This window comes from Trichoderma camerunense, assembly GCF_050948025.1.
Source record: "Trichoderma camerunense strain CBS 138272 chromosome Unknown V8C40scaffold_24, whole genome shotgun sequence".
Lineage (NCBI taxonomy): Eukaryota > Fungi > Ascomycota > Sordariomycetes > Hypocreales > Hypocreaceae > Trichoderma > Trichoderma camerunense.
Window position 1 is genome coordinate 274,115 of NW_028145346.1, and position 16,631 is coordinate 290,745.

General features: G+C 46.4%; 5 protein-coding genes across 5 annotated transcripts; 3 read left to right on the forward strand and 2 right to left on the reverse strand.

The window, feature by feature from the left end:
• Positions 1 to 269: 269 nt before the first annotated feature.
• On the forward strand, positions 270 to 2,412 carry V8C40DRAFT_277947 (FAD binding domain-containing protein; the record flags this gene model as incomplete). The annotated part of the gene is made up of 7 exons (XM_083221013.1): positions 270 to 393; positions 458 to 538; positions 587 to 738; positions 794 to 1,407; positions 1,462 to 1,574; positions 1,632 to 1,704; positions 1,761 to 2,412. The coding sequence occupies 7 exons, from the start codon at positions 270 to 272 to the stop codon at positions 2,410 to 2,412; spliced, it is 1,809 nt and encodes a 602-aa protein (XP_083068099.1).
• Positions 2,413 to 6,087: 3,675 nt separating this feature from the next.
• Positions 6,088 to 7,872, forward strand: V8C40DRAFT_283664 (alpha/beta-hydrolase; the record flags this gene model as incomplete). The annotated part of the gene is made up of 3 exons (XM_083222004.1): positions 6,088 to 6,129; positions 6,181 to 7,660; positions 7,718 to 7,872. 3 exons carry the CDS (start codon positions 6,088 to 6,090, stop codon positions 7,870 to 7,872), a joined length of 1,677 nt encoding a protein of 558 aa, XP_083068100.1.
• Positions 7,873 to 8,007: 135 nt separating this feature from the next.
• Positions 8,008 to 10,631, reverse strand: V8C40DRAFT_257348 (transcription factor domain-containing protein). Its single transcript, XM_083218476.1, has 5 exons — positions 10,559 to 10,631; positions 10,318 to 10,484; positions 9,474 to 10,253; positions 8,731 to 9,413; positions 8,008 to 8,677 (listed from the first exon to the last, which is right to left on the reverse strand). The coding sequence occupies exons 2-5, from the start codon at positions 10,438 to 10,440 to the stop codon at positions 8,077 to 8,079; spliced, it is 2,187 nt and encodes a 728-aa protein (XP_083068101.1). The 5' UTR covers positions 10,441 to 10,484; positions 10,559 to 10,631; the 3' UTR covers positions 8,008 to 8,076.
• A 1,907-nt stretch (positions 10,632 to 12,538) lies between these two features.
• Positions 12,539 to 14,400, forward strand: V8C40DRAFT_257354 (MFS transporter; the record flags this gene model as incomplete). The annotated part of the gene is made up of 2 exons (XM_083218477.1): positions 12,539 to 13,435; positions 13,485 to 14,400. The coding sequence occupies exons 1-2, from the start codon at positions 12,613 to 12,615 to the stop codon at positions 14,396 to 14,398; spliced, it is 1,737 nt and encodes a 578-aa protein (XP_083068102.1). The 5' UTR covers positions 12,539 to 12,612.
• A 156-nt stretch (positions 14,401 to 14,556) lies between these two features.
• V8C40DRAFT_123522 (isopenicillin N synthase family dioxygenase) lies at positions 14,557 to 15,828 on the reverse strand. The gene is made up of 3 exons (XM_083210967.1): positions 15,474 to 15,828; positions 15,052 to 15,415; positions 14,557 to 14,998 (listed from the first exon to the last, which is right to left on the reverse strand). The coding sequence occupies exons 1-3, from the start codon at positions 15,702 to 15,704 to the stop codon at positions 14,583 to 14,585; spliced, it is 1,011 nt and encodes a 336-aa protein (XP_083068103.1). The 5' UTR covers positions 15,705 to 15,828; the 3' UTR covers positions 14,557 to 14,582.
• Between the last annotated feature and the right edge of the window lie 803 nt (positions 15,829 to 16,631).

The window sequence follows — 16,631 nt, forward strand, 5'->3', positions numbered from 1 at the left end:
TTAGCTCAGGGCTTCGCCAGATTTGCCTAAACTTCTACGAATTTTTGCCCTGTAGCTACCTTATTCCCCCGCCCCAGTGACAACATAATATTGAATAAGATCTTATTCCACTGAAAGGTAGTGTCATACGATGTAGGAATACCTCGCTTCGGAAGGCTACGTATGTATATGTACAAGAACAGCCATGTAATGATCCAGAATACAGTTTCACTGCTACTCTACCTCAGCGTCTTTTAAATTTCTCGCGTGTGGTATCTAGACCTTCAAACATGGCTCAAACCAATCTTCCTCTGCGTGATGATACCAGCGGCGATGATTCCCTTAACCTGACCTTTTTAATCGTTGGAGCGGGCCCGGCTGGGGCGACTTTGGGTTGTTATCTTGGTAAATATGGTACGTTCAACCACCCTCTACTATCAGTTAAGAGCACATCTAACTGAAAATGTGACATCTCCAGGCTTCAAAGGTTTGATCATCAGCTCCGCTCCGTCATCGGCGAACACCCCGCGCGCGCATATCATCAACCAACCTGCGATGGGTGAGTCTACTTCTGCATAACAAAAAGCGCCGGCTCACAACGATGTAGAGTGTATCCGCGATCTCGACCCCGACATGGAGAAAGAATTCATGAGAAATGGCTACGCAGGCCCAGAGAAGGGCATGACACGTTGGTGCGAGACTATGAGTGGAAGAGAGTTCGGCCGTATCACGTCCTGGGGATCAGATCTACAACGAGGGGTACGATCCTTGCAACGAAACAAAAGAAAGCGTAATTATTAATTGCAGTCTTCAGGGTGAATTTAAAATGAGTAGCCCATGCTCACACTTAGAGCTGCCTCAAACACTCACAGAACCTATCCTCCTTCGATACGCTTCACAGCACGGCTTTCCTTGTCGATTTCGAACACAGTTTGTTTCTTTCGATGACTCGACATCCGGTGTCATTGTTGTGACCGTTCGAGACATGATTTTCGACAAACTATATACCATCAAGACCAAATACCTGTTTGGCGCCGACGGAGCTAAAAGTGCCATCATTCGACAGCTTGGCCTTCCCATGGCAGTGCAGCCTAGCCAGGGCATAGCTCTCAACGTCCTTATTCGTGCTGACCTTTCCCACTTGATGAAAAATCGCGTCGGAAATCTGCACTATGTGATACGACCTGATGCAGAATACCCGGACTTTGCTTGGTGGTCGATTGTGCGCATGGTAAAGCCTTGGCATGAATGGCTCATCATCATGATGTACAAGCCAACCTGTCCGGCGGAATTTATGCCGACTCAAGAACAAGTCAAAGCCCAGATTTATGAGGTCATTGGGGATCAGTCCGTCCCGGTCGAGATTAATCGAGTTGACAAATGGATCATTAACGAAACAGTAGCTGAAGTATACAGCAAAGGCAATATGTAACTATCTCCCACTTATCGCCACTTATGTCTGTTGATCCTAATTGGCTATAGATATTGCCTTGGAGATGCTGTGCATCGCCACCCGCCGATGAATGGCCTCGGGGCAAATACCTGCACTCAGGACGCCGCCAACCTTGCCTGGAAGTTAAACTTGGTTGAGAAAGGTAGGGGGAAACCTATGAAATTAAAAGATACTAATGTGTACTGACCCTGAATCACAGGATTAGCAGGACCTGCCCTTCTGGACAGCTATACAGTTGAGCGTCAACCTGTTGGAGCCGGAGTCGTTGCAAGGTAACACGAAAACATATGAAACTGATCTGAGCTGTGACTGACCAAGTTGGATGAAGGGCCAATGCATCTTTGCGAGAACATAAACCGATATTCGACGCTCTTGGCTTCCTGAAACCGTCTCTAGAGGAGAGGAAGAAGGAGCTTGGTGTGTTGGAAGAGGATTCGGAGAGCGGTCGTGCGAGGCGACGTGAGCTCATGCGAGCAATCAACTACACTTCACATGAATTCTTGGCTTTGGGTTCAGATATGAGCCAGCGATACAAGTCTTCTGCTGTGTTCCTCGAAGGATCAGGAGATGAGCCACCCTTGCCTTCCAATCCCGTTCTGAACTATGAGCCCCATACGTTTCCTGGTATGCGATTACCACATGCGTGGCTGAATACGGCTATTCCACAAAAGCAAGTCTCAACACTCGATCTAGCAGGTAACGGACGATTTACGCTGTTTATTGGCCATGGAGGAGAGGCATGGCGCAATGCGGCGCGGTCTGTGGAGCAAGCATTGAAAGTCACCATCGCCGTGTATTCCATCGGCTACGGTCTCGAATATGAAGCTGTATTCAATGACTGGTACAGACTGCGAGAAGTAGAGGAGAGCGGCTGCGTCCTTGTACGCCCGGACAACTTTATTGCATGGAGAAGCCAGAGCATAGTGAATGACACTGCCTCTGTGCTTGAGCGTGTGTTTAAATCCATTCTAGCTTTGTAGCATATGGAGACAATAGCTTCTTAGTTTATGTATGGAAAAGGCATTTCGCAAGAAATACCGCATGCGTGTGTAATATATGGGGATAACATGTAAGGAATGCCAAACACTTCATTCACCATATACCTATGCCGTCCCCCACAGGGTTGGGGCCTGGTTGGGCTAACACGTACAGAAGTAAAGACTCTTCTGAGAATAGTTCCGATTCTGATCAAGCACCTCATGCGAGAATCTGTCCAAGTTTAGCCCGTCTGATTCTGAACTCTTTCCGACGTTTCCGCTTCCGTTTCCACTTCAAGTCGCCCTTATGGCGGCCCTGATTTCCCAACAGGCAGACTTTACTAAAGATTACACTGTCATTCAATAAGTCAGCAGGAGATTCACAATCTAACTCGAGCGGTCCTTGAACATCCAACACCACAATACTGTCGTATGATACAACGATCTATTAGGCGACAGCGGAGATGCATGCAACGTGACATATGTGCTCCCCCCTGCGGTGAAGACCCAAGAGAAGAGCCTTCGCAAGTCGCATATTCACCCCAGCACAAGTCAGACACTGGACACGCACTGAGCGACAGCAAAGTCTCAATCAACCTGAAATAGTGGTAGATCTGCTGTTGAATTTACCTGTAATTGCATCCCAGTATGTCCCATCCCTGTATTCCCGAATCCCCGAATCCCCGCAAACGCCGGAAACTCCACAACGAAATGCCGATGAACAACTCCTTTTCTAACACCCTGCCCAAAGTAATGTTGGATCATATAGCATTTCGGGCTTAGCTATTCCCTAGAACTTAATCATTGCTCTTTACAGTCCAATATTGAGCGTATCTGCAAATGACCCGCAATCTTATCAAGGCGTGTCTTCCATGCCATCAGAAGAAACTGAAATGTGATGCAGCTCGAGTTGGATTACCCTGCACGAGGTGTAAGGGCCAGGATCCTTCACAACACAAAAGTTGTATCCGCGTTCTCCGGCAACAAAGAAGGTAAGTTATCCCTAATGAAAACACGGCTGTTCATTACAAGGCAACGTAACTAAGTTTCCTGTGATAGAGTTACCGCGATAACAATTCCCGGGACAACCGAGTCTACCCGAGAGCCACCCCATGCGCTGCTGTCACCAGTGTCAGGTCGCCAAGACACCAGACACACATCAGTCTCAGTAAGATTAATGAGTCCCTTTTGAATTAGCTTATTGGGCTAACTTTGGAAAGGCTTCACCATATTCAGATGCCACAGATGTGCGCTATGGTCCTAGAGCCTTACCATGTCCTGATGAAGCATTAGATCAAGGTGCACAAGCACTCATTCGTGGATGCAAAGAAATAGCAGAGGGTGCTGGTCTTCCAGCCCCGGAGATGATGCTAGAACCGTCACTTGGTGGTCGAGATGTGGTTCAGTACTACAGTGAGATGCATTATGCCACGATGATGGGCGAGGTCGTGACCGGGGAAAGAATACGAAGAGTCACTCGTGTTATTGTTAAAGACAAAGGTTCGCCTGTAGACAATCACATAATTCTGGATGGGCTTGATCCTACAGACAGAGAGTATCTCACACAGAAATGCGCTTTCAGCCTGCCTCCAAAGCATTATTGGTATGAATGAAAATCTCCCTACGTTCACAATTCTAACTAGCTGCAGCGAAGCATTCCTCCAGTCATATTTTAGACTTGCTTACCCAACTTGTCCCGTCTTTGATCCATATGAGTTCATCCAATCATACGATTCTGGAACCTATTCATTCTTCCTATTACAGGCCGTTTTGGCGAATGCGGCCTTGTTCGTACCTCAAAAGATTCTGGAAGCATCTGGCTTCGCAAGTCGCACAGAAGCAATAGAAACGTTTTGCACCAGAGACGCATTACTTTACGACTTCAACTGTGAAAAGAGCCAGCTGAGGCTGTTGCAAGGCTCTGCTGTCTTAGCAATGACGGGATTTTCTGGAACTGGGGATAAAGACTTTAGTTACTGGTACCACAATGCTATCCGTCTGGCAATCAAGATGGGAATACATCACCAAGGGTAGTCAACTTTTCTTATAACTTCGTCTCGGGTCACGTACCGACATAAGTCGCTGATTGACTTCTTTCTTTAGCTTCAGCACACATGAGATAGACTCGGCAACCTACAGGCTATACCAGAGGATTTGGTGGACATTATATGTAAGGCATTGTACACCCACGAACAGCCAAGCGTATAATAATTTTATTAACGCAATTTGACCAGAGCCGTGATATAATGCTACTTTTCTCAGGCGTAGAGAATAAAAGTCTGCTGGGAAATAGTACCGAGAGCTTGACAGCCCTTCCACCTGTAGAAATGTGGGTGCCTGAGAATATTTCACCATCATGCGCATCCATACTACCTCCCCTGACGCTATTAGAGAGTCTCTATTTCGTCGAAAATTGCAAGCTGGCTACTATCGGTAAGTTTAGGTCTCAAGAATTAGCCAAGTAAACACTAAGCAGTCTGACTCAAATCTTAGCCTCACAATGCCTTTCAGTGGCCAAATCAGGATCTCCGAATTCTCTAGCTCATATTCAAGAAGCTTTCAGCACATGGCATGCATCAGTTGCTGAGCCTTTGCTGTCGAATCCAGGCCAAGATCCCCGCGATAACCCATGGCATATTGTCCTCGTAGCTACAAGCTATCGCTTTCAATGTATGCTATTTCGTTGGTTAAGGAAGCACTGGGAGTCCAACGATTCACTGTTGTCAGAAAATGCCAACAACTGTCTCAAGCTTGCAATGTATGAACTGGATGCGATGATTGGTAGGGCTTTAGCTTATGATATGTTGCGTAATCTTCCTATAGCATTGTATGTGGACAACCCTCCATCAGCCCTTAATCCGGAAAGTTACCACCCAGATAAAGCTAATGACTATTAACAGCTTGATATGTGCCCCTGCAGTCCTCGCCTTACATCTTGAGATAGTTCTCAAATCTTCTGAGCCTGATGACTTTAAATCACGGTCTCTGATCTACATTCAACAATCCCTCATCTGCATGAAGCAATGCCGGGATTTACCGCAAATTCAGGTGGCACTTGGAGTCGCCGAATGGGTTTTGGCTAAGAAAGCTTTACTGCCCAATTGGAGCCGCGAAGTGTTTCTCAACGGAGAAACTCCTCATCACCCTGTACAAAGATCCTCAAGAGATTGGTTCTACGCTGCGCATAATACCGAGAGCCAGATCCAACATTCTCAGGATGATCTGGCGGAGACTGGCGTGGGCCTAGATGATTTCTTAGTATTCGGCTTGCCCGAAAACATGATGTTCGATTATTAAGGATTCCGGCCATGGCATGAAAGTGTCTTCATTTGTCAGCTATTAATTGGCAGTTCTTGTGTCTGGTGCATTTATAATGGAATTGCCGGGTCGCAAACCGGGTTTTCGGTATTTGGGTTGTATACCTCTCATCTGCCGGGAATTGAGAGCAGCCTTGGCATACTTCATTTCTTTGTGATACATAGCGGAAATACATCGATACCTCCTATCGAATGAGAGATTCAAGTCAATAACTCTGAAAGGAGTCTTCGGCGTTTGCTGCAGCATATTCCGGTGTGTTAGAAAGCATCATCTACAAAGTAGACCGGGGCACAATACTTATAGACCTCTTCGTCCCAGACTTGATCGAGAAACTCAAGCTCATCCATAAAGCCTCTCATCATGATCAGTTTCTCATATCTTCTGACAGCATTGCTCCCGGTAGTAGGCGCCGCTTCTGTTAGCTGTCCTCCAGGCAATGCACCAACTGTGAAGATCAAAAACGGCACCGTGGTGGGCAAATACAATGCTCACTACCAGCAAGATCTGTTTCTGGGGATTCCCTACGCCAAGCCCCCTATCCAAGGCCTTCGATTCACTCGTCCACAGCATCTGACCGAAAGGTGGACTGGTCCAAAGCAAGCAACAAAATATGGACCATACTGCTATGGGTTCAATGTCGGCTTGGTTGGATATGATACAAATGCAACCAATCCTTCAAGCGAAGACTGCCTTACCATAAACGTGGTGCGACCCCATAATTACCGTCATGAATGGGACCCTAAGGGCCTCCCAGTACTTGTCTGGGTATATGGAGGTGGTTTTCAAGAAGGCGGCAGTGCGGACACCCGATATAACATGTCACGCCTTGTTGAAATGTCTACTGAGATGGGCAAACCTATTATCGGGGTTAGCTTCAACTATCGCATGAATGCCTTTGGGTTTATTTCTGGAGAGCCGTTTAATAGCATCGGAGCCACAAACTTGGGTCTCCACGATCAGCGGCTCGTGCTCCAGTGGATTCAGGAAAACATCGCATTTTTTGGAGGTGATCCTAGCAAGGTTACTCTTCAAGGAGAATCGGCCGGAGCTTTGTCGATATCCCTCAATATGTTGGTACACAAGGGTCGTGATGAGGGTCTATTTCAGCGGGCAATTCTTGAAAGCGGCACACCATTGTTCGCCCACAGCTTCCCAACTTTGGCAGACCAGAAGGAGATATTAGGCATGTTCTTAAACCGAACAGAATGTTCAAGTTCCAAAGATATCGTCTCATGTCTGCGAAAAGTTCCCGCTGAGGACTTCATCAAAGCAGCAACAGGCATATTTTGGCACCCCATCATAGACAACGATCTGCTGTCGCAGTTGTCGTCTGAGTCTATAAAGCGTGGCGACTTCCTCAAGATCCCGTTACTGATCGGTACCAACACTAACGAAGGATCTACTTTCCTGGAAATATTTAGCCAAGGCTCTCCAGTAAACACTTTCGATGATGTGTCCAGGGTGCTCTTGACGAGTGTGTTTCCTCACCAACTTCCAAACGGTACTATCACTCGACTTCATGAACTATACTCCGACGTGATGAAGAACCCCTCCGAAGCAGTACTGGGCACCGTACTTCCCAATCCTGGTCCAGCCTACGGGAAGCTTCATGGAGAGCTGAGTTTGCTTGTTGGAGACTCATTGTTCACTGCTGGTCGACGTATCAGCTGCCAAGCCTGGGCACAGCGAAACATACCGGCTTACAGCTTCCGCTTTGATACAAACCCAGCTGGTATGTCCCCAGAAGTCTACGGCGCTGCACACTTTCAAGAGGTTCCATTCGTTTTTGACAATATTGATGGCGAGGGATATGATATCAATCCGTTTGATGTCAATAACCAGTCTTTGAAGAGAAAATACCTGGACCTCGCGCAGCTTATGACTAGAATGTGGTTGAGCTTTGTCCAAACCGGGGACCCTAATAACCATGGAGGTTAGTCAACCTTTTTCCCACTCCATAGATGACAAAATAGCTGACGTGATGTAACAGTCCATGGATTTAACTTACATTGGCCACAATACGATTCAGATTCTCCGGTCAACATTGTTTTCAACGCAACAAAAGGTATAATTCTGGAGAAGGACACCTACCGCGCCAAGGCTATGAACTACATCTGGGAATCAGCTGCTATATTTCACAGATAGTTGCTATTGACGTATGACCAGGGGTTAAGAGGCTTATGGCAGCCGTGGACGTACAAAGTAAGCAGCCCAGGATTTACCGGGTATCTAAGTTCTACTTACTACACTCGTTGGATACAAGCAACATGTATTAAAGAAGCTATTTGAACCTCTGACTATATCATTATTGCTTGTTTATTTTACTATGAAATAGCTAGTTACCTCATTCTAAGTGTTAGCATAGTCAAAGTCATTATTGAAGAAATTCCATATACTATTGCTGCTAAAGTTACCATGGAACTGAGGTAAGTAGGGGTTAGAATCAGGGCTAAAGGAAGTTTGTAGATCCAAATTGCCAATCAAGTCGTTGTATACGATATCACTTGTTGCATATATAGGTTCAATGAAAGACAAGTCATATAGTGCAGCTGGTGGTCCGTCGTTTGGGAATCTGAACTGTATTTTCAGCCCGGAAGGTGAAAATCCTGTATCTGAGTGGCTTAATATGGCATCAGAATTAGGTACCACGCTATCGAGCTTGGCCTGCGTGTGCGAACCTGGGGTATTTGCCGAGGTAGGTAGAGCATCGGCCGAAGGATAACACGTCTCCCATTGAAGAGTCTGCTTGAGGCGTGCGGAGAATGTACGTAGAGTGACAGCCGCTGCTCTAGCGAGAGCACTCTGACCAGACATTGCCTCGAAACGCTCGGTCGACCACTGAAAGTGCTGCATCGCCTGAGCGGCCTTGTCCAAATGATCTGTTGGGAAGAAAGTGTATATCGAGGCGATCAGCACAATGGCATCAAAGGTGCCGAAAAACAAGAAGAAGCTGCGGGTTAAGGTCAGCAGACGCGGGTCAAACTTTTCCTGAGGTACGCTCACGTTTTATACTGATTTTCCTCGATGGACTCAAAATGCTCTCTTTGTGCTTGTAGCATGTCGAGGCAAGCCTCTAAGGCGCGTGTTCGGCTTTCAACACGTGTGAAAATGTATGGACGGTGTAAGGCCATCATGTTAAAGGATAAGAGCTGTGGCAAGGTCGCCCTTGCACCTGATAACCAGTAGCATTCGGGAATTGAATCAAAACTCTTGTCAGGATTGCGGCGACGGAAATAGGGAGGCATGCTTTGGTCAAGCTGCTGCAGCTCTTGGTCAAGGCGGTCAACGTGCGAGAGGTTTTCGGGATATGACCCTTCCTTTTCTAAGGCTTGAATCTGGCGAAGATGCTTCATTATCCGGTACGCCCAGATGGCACGCGTGAGAGGTGTTGGGACATCATCCGCGCCTCTGGGTAGGACCGGAGTCACCGACCGGTTTGCGGTAATAAGTACATCGATTGGAAGTACCGGCTCCGTATTGTCGTCAATAGCCGCAGGCCGTCCAAGAACCATGGCTGTATGAATGTCCCAGCCAGATAAAAGCATCCAGAGTCTCCGACGATCCTGAATAATCCACTGATTCTCAACGACTGTCGCAATATCGTCCGTATGAGGCTTTGGATCTCGGCTGGCTCGATGCAACCCAATCTCCTGTGCATCTTTGACGGCCTCTCCAAGGGCGTGCCACTGTATGTGTGTAAGCTAATTTGAAACCTGGCACATCGTTTCCTGCCTGATATTACTCACCGATTCTGTTACTTGCCCAAAGTACTTCAGAAAAGCAACACGGAGAAAGTCCGCAAATACCGTTGTTAAAGAGACCTGAGTTTTCCCAAGGAGGTTCAACAAGGCCATGCCAGTCTCGCTGTACTTTACAGCCATGGTTTCGAATGACATGCCGCCAACATTCTTGAGATCATTCAACTCCAGCGCCCTATCCGGTGACATTAAAAGTAAAGAAGTGGCAATGACTTCTAATAACAGAGCTGGAAAAGCCTTGACGTCTGCGGGAAGAACTTCAAACTTTTTCGCGGCGAATGGCTGCAGGTCAAGCTGGTACCAGTCATGAAGCTGTTGCCTGAATGAACTTTCATCCAAAATGTAGTATTGCCAATTGATCTTGTGAAAGTAGAAATCAGTTAGTTTCGCGATACATTCACGTGTACCCGGTAGCTGCTTGACCAGGGATTTATAACGCTGCCAGAGATTTCCATGGCCGCTTGCAGCGGAACACGTCTCGATGTCGCCCACCACCTCCTCATCACCGACATCGATTCTATCCAGATAATCTGCCGTTGAAGTACCAGTTCGAGCGTACCCGAGCTTGCCAATTTGGTGTCCCTTGCTGCTGTCTGAATCCAAAGGTATAGTACCTGTAGCAGATACCGGGCTGTGGATGGACATGGTTGCCGCGCTGCTGTAAGGAGACGCAGTTTCTCGGCTCCTTGGCATCGCGCCGTCTGCATAGCGACAGCCTTGAGGCTTGTCGCGCAGCTTGCAGTCGCAGCACGGGAGTTTGCCATCACACTACAACATAGATCCAAGCGTAAGCCAAGCTGCAATTGCTTGTGGAGGGCCTCGAGAATCTCACCTTTCTCTTTCTCCTGCGACATTCGGTGCATGACAAGGGCGGGCGCTTTTTTCGTTTTGTCACCTTCGAAGGGTGACCGGAGCGATCGCTCTCACCCGTATCAACTGATATTATGGGTTCCATGAGCCTTGAGCGCAGAAGTTATTATGACATGGATGAACAACCACCTGAGCCCCGCCATATGACGAAGTGTCTTTAGTCTTCAGTCTTAAGCAGATAGGGCTGGACAGACGCTACATACACTGGGCTGAGTTATTGGATGCTTTGATGAGACTGTTCCGAGCCTGCCACTAGAGCCATTTCTTAACCTTCTTTTTTCTGCGCAGTTAATTCCCTATCATTGGCAAATCGGGTTGGTACCAATGCAGACATATGACGTATGACAGGCTCGCGGTTTGTCCGAGAAATATTCCAATCCTGATCTGGTTAACTACTGGCTACGGCTACTGCGTCTGCTTCTCGTAGTTGAATGCGCCCATACAAAACAGCATAATTAAGACTGATATAGGCCTGAATGTTGCAGCCCCCATTATTGTTGGAATTGCAGAGACTTCAGTGATAAAATCTAGGCTCTCTTTCTCTAAGCCATCAATGATCCAGTTCTCCATCTCGCAGCTGTCACTGATTGTGGTAGATACATGGGGAGGCCGTTGCTCAGGCTCCAAATAGGGTGAACTGCTATGGTGTCTCAGGTTTTAGATGAAAGCATTGATGTAACTCCCCGAGATCTGTACACATTTTGAACAAAATGCGTATTTCGGTGTTTCGTCAACTGTACCAGATTACGGGTTTAGCGCGAACTCTTACTTACGGGAGTCCCGATGCAGCAATACGATCCGAGTACTTGCATGTGCTGTTCCCGCAGTGGCGTGGTCGGTAAACCTTCTATTTTTTCAAGCCGAATGGATCTTTAATTTGCCCCTTCGTTAAACATCGTCATGTCTCAGAATATTTAATCGTCACGTGTTAGCATACATGTGTCTCTGGTCATCAATCATCCAAGCAAATAACAACATCATTTTTGGAGATGATGGAATTCTTTTTCAAGACGGCGAAACCCGCACCCCGGCAAGGTCGAGTTTCTGCGCATGAGCGGTAGAGCAGCGATCTTTGCCGGAACATTTGGTATCCTTGGTGCAGTAGTGATTACGGCAGGGATCTTGTTAGTGTACTTGTGTCCTGATCGCTTCGTTACAAAGGTGCCAGAGGTATGAGCCTAAGCGATGATTGCGTGCCCGGTCATAATATTCCACCTTAAACCTGCAGGACAGAGCCCATGATACCTCCCGGTTGAGGGTAGAAGGCTTCATAACCGGCTTGGACAAGAATTGGACATGTTCCACCGAAACGCTCGCTGCCGTCATCGTTGTAGTAGGAATGTAGAATCGTTGCCCTGAAATAGGACTTGGCGAGCGAACTTGTAGGTTTCCTCCTATTTATTGGGTCGCTTAATATGAGTCATCGTGACAGCGACAGGAATATGAAAGTCTGTACGTGGACGCGCGACAAGCTACCGGGTTCAATGAGAATATAGCAAGTTCTTGGCAACGTGCGGCCAGATGCCGGAATCCTTTCGAATGTTTTCATGAAGGGGGAGTTCTTTGCTTGGGTTGTAGATGGAGATTCATTACTATACCTAGGTTATATCACTGAAAATTATTGAGACAGTTATTTAACACAGTCGGAAAGTCTAACCTGCAGATATTAGGGTGGAACCATACCATCTTATACTTGATCCAACATGCTATCTCATCTAAAGCCTGGCCTTGTTCACTTGCCGTATTATGTGTTCTAACTAACGGCCCGCGGATCGTACGGTTCGACGCGCTTCTTTGTGAGCCCAAAAGAAACTTGCTGAGGGAGGGTTCGGCGATAACTAACACGAGGTAGAAAAATTCCTGCAAGCCACAACAATTGCACCCAAGCTTCTCTAGCTGCTTGACTACGTCCGCGGAATGAAGATGCCGAATTATCGGATACGCCTGAAATCGTAGAGAATGTGTCGGTGTTAAATCCATCACGTGATCGGAATTGCCTATTACGGATGGTTGGTGACCGACATCCAGACGCTACTGGACAATTGCCCAAGAGCAAAAAGCCCGCTGGTACAATTAAATGACAAAGTTGACCTTGACAAATCTAGAACAGTTCCTGCAGAATAGAGTCATTGTGAGATGTATGTATATATATATGTGTGGGTATATAATAACTTAGTCCCCAAGATGGTGGTTCAGATAGCCATAAAGCACAGTCGATTCTTATACACTCCACCTGCCTTTACATCTCGAACAAGCCATGGCTGATCCGAATGATTTCACCAACCAGTTATCTCTCCATTCGACGATATCCAATGCCAGTCCAACACTTGAAGAGGGCATACGCCCATCACAATCAGCATTGTCTCAAGGCGAATATCTTGAAGATGGTTACCTCGATGGCCATCGACCGAGCATATATGAGATTACGACTTCAAGAACAAGGTGTCGAAGCAGAGGCCAGGACGATTTGAGAACGACAAGGAGTCTTACTCCTGCACCATCACGAATAGAAACCATCGTCTCGCGCATTCGATCACGACCTGTCGCAGAATTTTCCCATCCATTGGCCAATCTGCCTACAGAGGAGAAATGCCTTGTTGACTTCGAGGGGGCTGAGGATCCCTACCGACCACTTAACTGGCCTACACATAAAAAGATCCTCACTACTGTCTTGTATGGCTTGGTCACTATGTCAGCAACATGGGCTTCTTCCTCGTACTCAGTAGGTACGGATCAGGTTGCCAAAGAGTTTCACATATCTACACAAGTGGCCACACTAGGCACAACATTGTATCTTATTGGTTTCGGAATCGGACCTTTACTCTGGGCTCCGTTAAGCGAGGTATATGGTCGAAGGGTACCTGTTCTTACGCCCATGTTTGTGGCCATTTGCTTTACCTTTGCTACAGCTACGGCAAAAGATGTACAGACAATTATGTTGACTCGGTTTTGGGGAGGTTTTTGTGCATCGGCGCCCATGACTAACACTGGTGGTGTTCTGGGCGACTTATTCTCACCAGCTTGGAGAGGCGTCGCACTAGCTGGATATTCGATGGCTATTGTTTGCGGCCCTGCCCTCGGTAAGGCAGTCTCCCTTAGTGGCATGAACATCCTGCTAACATCTCCTAGGACCGGTAGTTTCCACGGTACTTGCACAACAGTCTTCCCTGGGCTGGCGATGGACTGAGTATTTCACGGGTATTCTTCAATCGGCTATTCTCTTGGTAGCTGCCCTGTTCATCGACGAAAGCTACCCACCCCTGCTTCTTGTCTATAAAGCTCAGAGATTACGGCACGAGACTGGTAATTGGGCACTCCATGCACAATTCGAAGAGTGGCAGATTGACCTTCGACAACTCGCGCGAAAATTCCTCATTCGCCCCATCCGGATTCTCTCTACACCAATCTGTTTTCTTGTAACATTATACGCCAGTTTCGTATACGGCATCCTATATATGCAACTCGGTGCAATCCCTATCATCTTTGGGGAGGTGCGTGGATGGGATCCAATCCCAGCTGCCCTACCATTCCTATCCATTGTTCTAGGCGCTGCTATAGGTTGCGGTATCAACATTTACAACCAATTCCTCTACAATAAGGCTTATTATGCGGCAGGAAATAAAGCTGTTCCCGAGATGCGTCTGCCTCCCATGATGCTGGGTTCTTTTATTTTCTGTGCAAGTCAGTTCCTCACAGGCTGGACAGCTAAACCTGGTACGACCTGGGTTGCCCCATGTATTGGTTTGGCGATGCTGGGTACGGGATTTTTCACCATCTTCCAAGCGGCACTCAACTATCTTGTCGATACATTTCAGGCGTATGCAGCTTCAGCAATCGGAGCAAATACGTTTCTGCGGTCGTGTGTTGCTGGCGCCTTGCCACTCGCCGTAGGGCCTCTCTATCATAACATAGGAGTTGGTCCAGGATCAAGTATCACGGGAGGATTTGCCGCAATTTTAATCCCGGTGCCTTTTGTTTTCTATCTATATGGGAAAAGACTAAGAGGAACCTCAAAATGGTCTGATGGATCAATAATTAATTAGCGTTCATTATTTAAACTTAGCTCAGTTCAGTTTAGCTATAGACTATAGACTTATTACTTCAGGCTTATTATTTATTAAATCAAGACGTCACAGTAACTTATTTTAAACTGTATCAGTTATACTCAAGTTTCTTATTCAATTTTAGTCTCTAGAAACTGCTTATTTATTTGACATCCAACGAATTTTAAGCGTCGACCTTCTGAGGAGCAAATGTCTCAGTCTTGTAAATACCAACACGACCATAAACATCCTTGTACTTCTGAACCACGTAGTCTTCAACGCTAACCGGAGCATATTTCTCCTCTTCGGGCTTAACACGGCAGCTTTCGATGCACTTGATAACGAAATCGGGGTTGCCGTTATAGTTGAACGGGATGCTGTAACGCTCCTCTCCAGAGCGGTTGATGACACGGTGCACGTTGGAAATGTACTTATCGTTTGTCCATTGTTCAAACAGGTTACCCATGTTGACAACATAGGCTCCCTCGACAGGAGGAATGGCGTACCAATCCTTGGCCTCCTCATCCCAGCATTCAAGGCCAGGGACATCGCCTTGAAGGAGCAAAGTGATGACACCAAAATCGCGGTGAGCACCAATACCTAGGTAAATATGAGTGGGAGTTCAAGGCACGGAAATAGACAAAGTATCATACCTCTTTGAAGAGCATGAGCTGTCGTGGGTTGAGGTGGGTAATGAAGCAACTTGTAGAAGCACATGGGGTCCGTGCAAAACTCTTTGAAGTAGTCGGCATCGTAGCCCAAGCTCATGGCCATAGCACGCATGACTTCTTCCGTGAGCTTCACAATGCGGTTTAAGTAGTCCATGCAAGTCTCTCGGAAAGACTCTCCAAGAGACTCGGGCCAAACGTTAGGACCATGGGCAAACTTCTCTGCCTTGACCTGAGGGTGGTCCATGGGCAAATCACGAGAGACATAGTAGCCCTCCTTGAGATCGGGCTTGGTGTTGGCCTCGATCATTTGGCCGTGCATGACTTCGTATCCACGGTTGTATTTGTTCTGTTTCCAGACATGTCAATATCTCAATGCCCAATTGTTACAGAAGCAAAATGCTTACCAATGACTTATCAAGCTTCATCTTTTCTTCTAATGGCAGAGCAAAGAAAGTCTTTGATGCTTTAAAGATATCCTTTTGAAGTTGTTCTGGAATGTCGTGGCCGACAATCTGGAAAAAGCCTTGGGTAAGGCAAGCATCTCGAATCTGGTCAGCAACATGCTGCATCCGCTGCTTATCACCAGACAGAAAGTCTGAGAAGTCAATAACGGGGGCGCTCTTAGTAGAAGGCATTTTGATCTGCTGAAAGTGAAAAGAAGACTATGTAGGTATTTATTGCCAATGGGGCTTATTGAGGAGTCTGATGAGAAAGAACGGCAGATGGAGAGGTGAAGTGCTGAGACTTTATACTTTTTGCAATACAGCCAATATCCGTATCGGCATATAACTTTGTCAATCAATTTATGTTGCTGCCTAGCGAAACGTTTCTTTTGACAAGGTTCTCTTTTCTTGTTGATGTAACAAAATTACGTTTTTCTAAACTCGTTGTCAGATCAAACAACCTGGAGACACAAGCATAGCATGGGGGGGAGACAAGGACTTCAAGCACGTACGAGTAATTGCATATCACGCTACCAATATCAGCATGAGGTTTATATGGAATATTAAAGTGTATTAGGTGTAGACTGAGAGTTAGGTTTTGGATGTAAGTCTTTTTGGGAAATATATTATGTATGTATATAAAGAATGTTCATATGAGATATATACATATATACGTATTTTCATCGAGTGTTACAGTAGGATTTAACAAGTATCTACTTCACATCGGTAATTACTTTTAACACTGTCTTTATTGATATAATATATTTAACCAAGTAAGATTCTCACACCGCTAGTCATTGCCATGCAGGACACATTGCATTGCAGATATCATTACATTGCAGAAGTCAATGCGTTGCAGAAGCCATCTTGGAGGATTGTTATAATTTAATGACGACATGACTCTCAGCACTCATTGGTTTTGTATCATACAGGGTATAAACGAAAGGTAACCCTGGCATAGCGTTATGTTACATAAATGTAACTTCGCGGAGTATTCTTTACTAAGCTGATACAACATTGATTGTATCGGGAAATGACCAAAGGCTTAATTAACCTGCAATCTGAATTTGCCACAACTGGCAATTATTGGCACATCTATGACGATCACAGGCAGTAAAG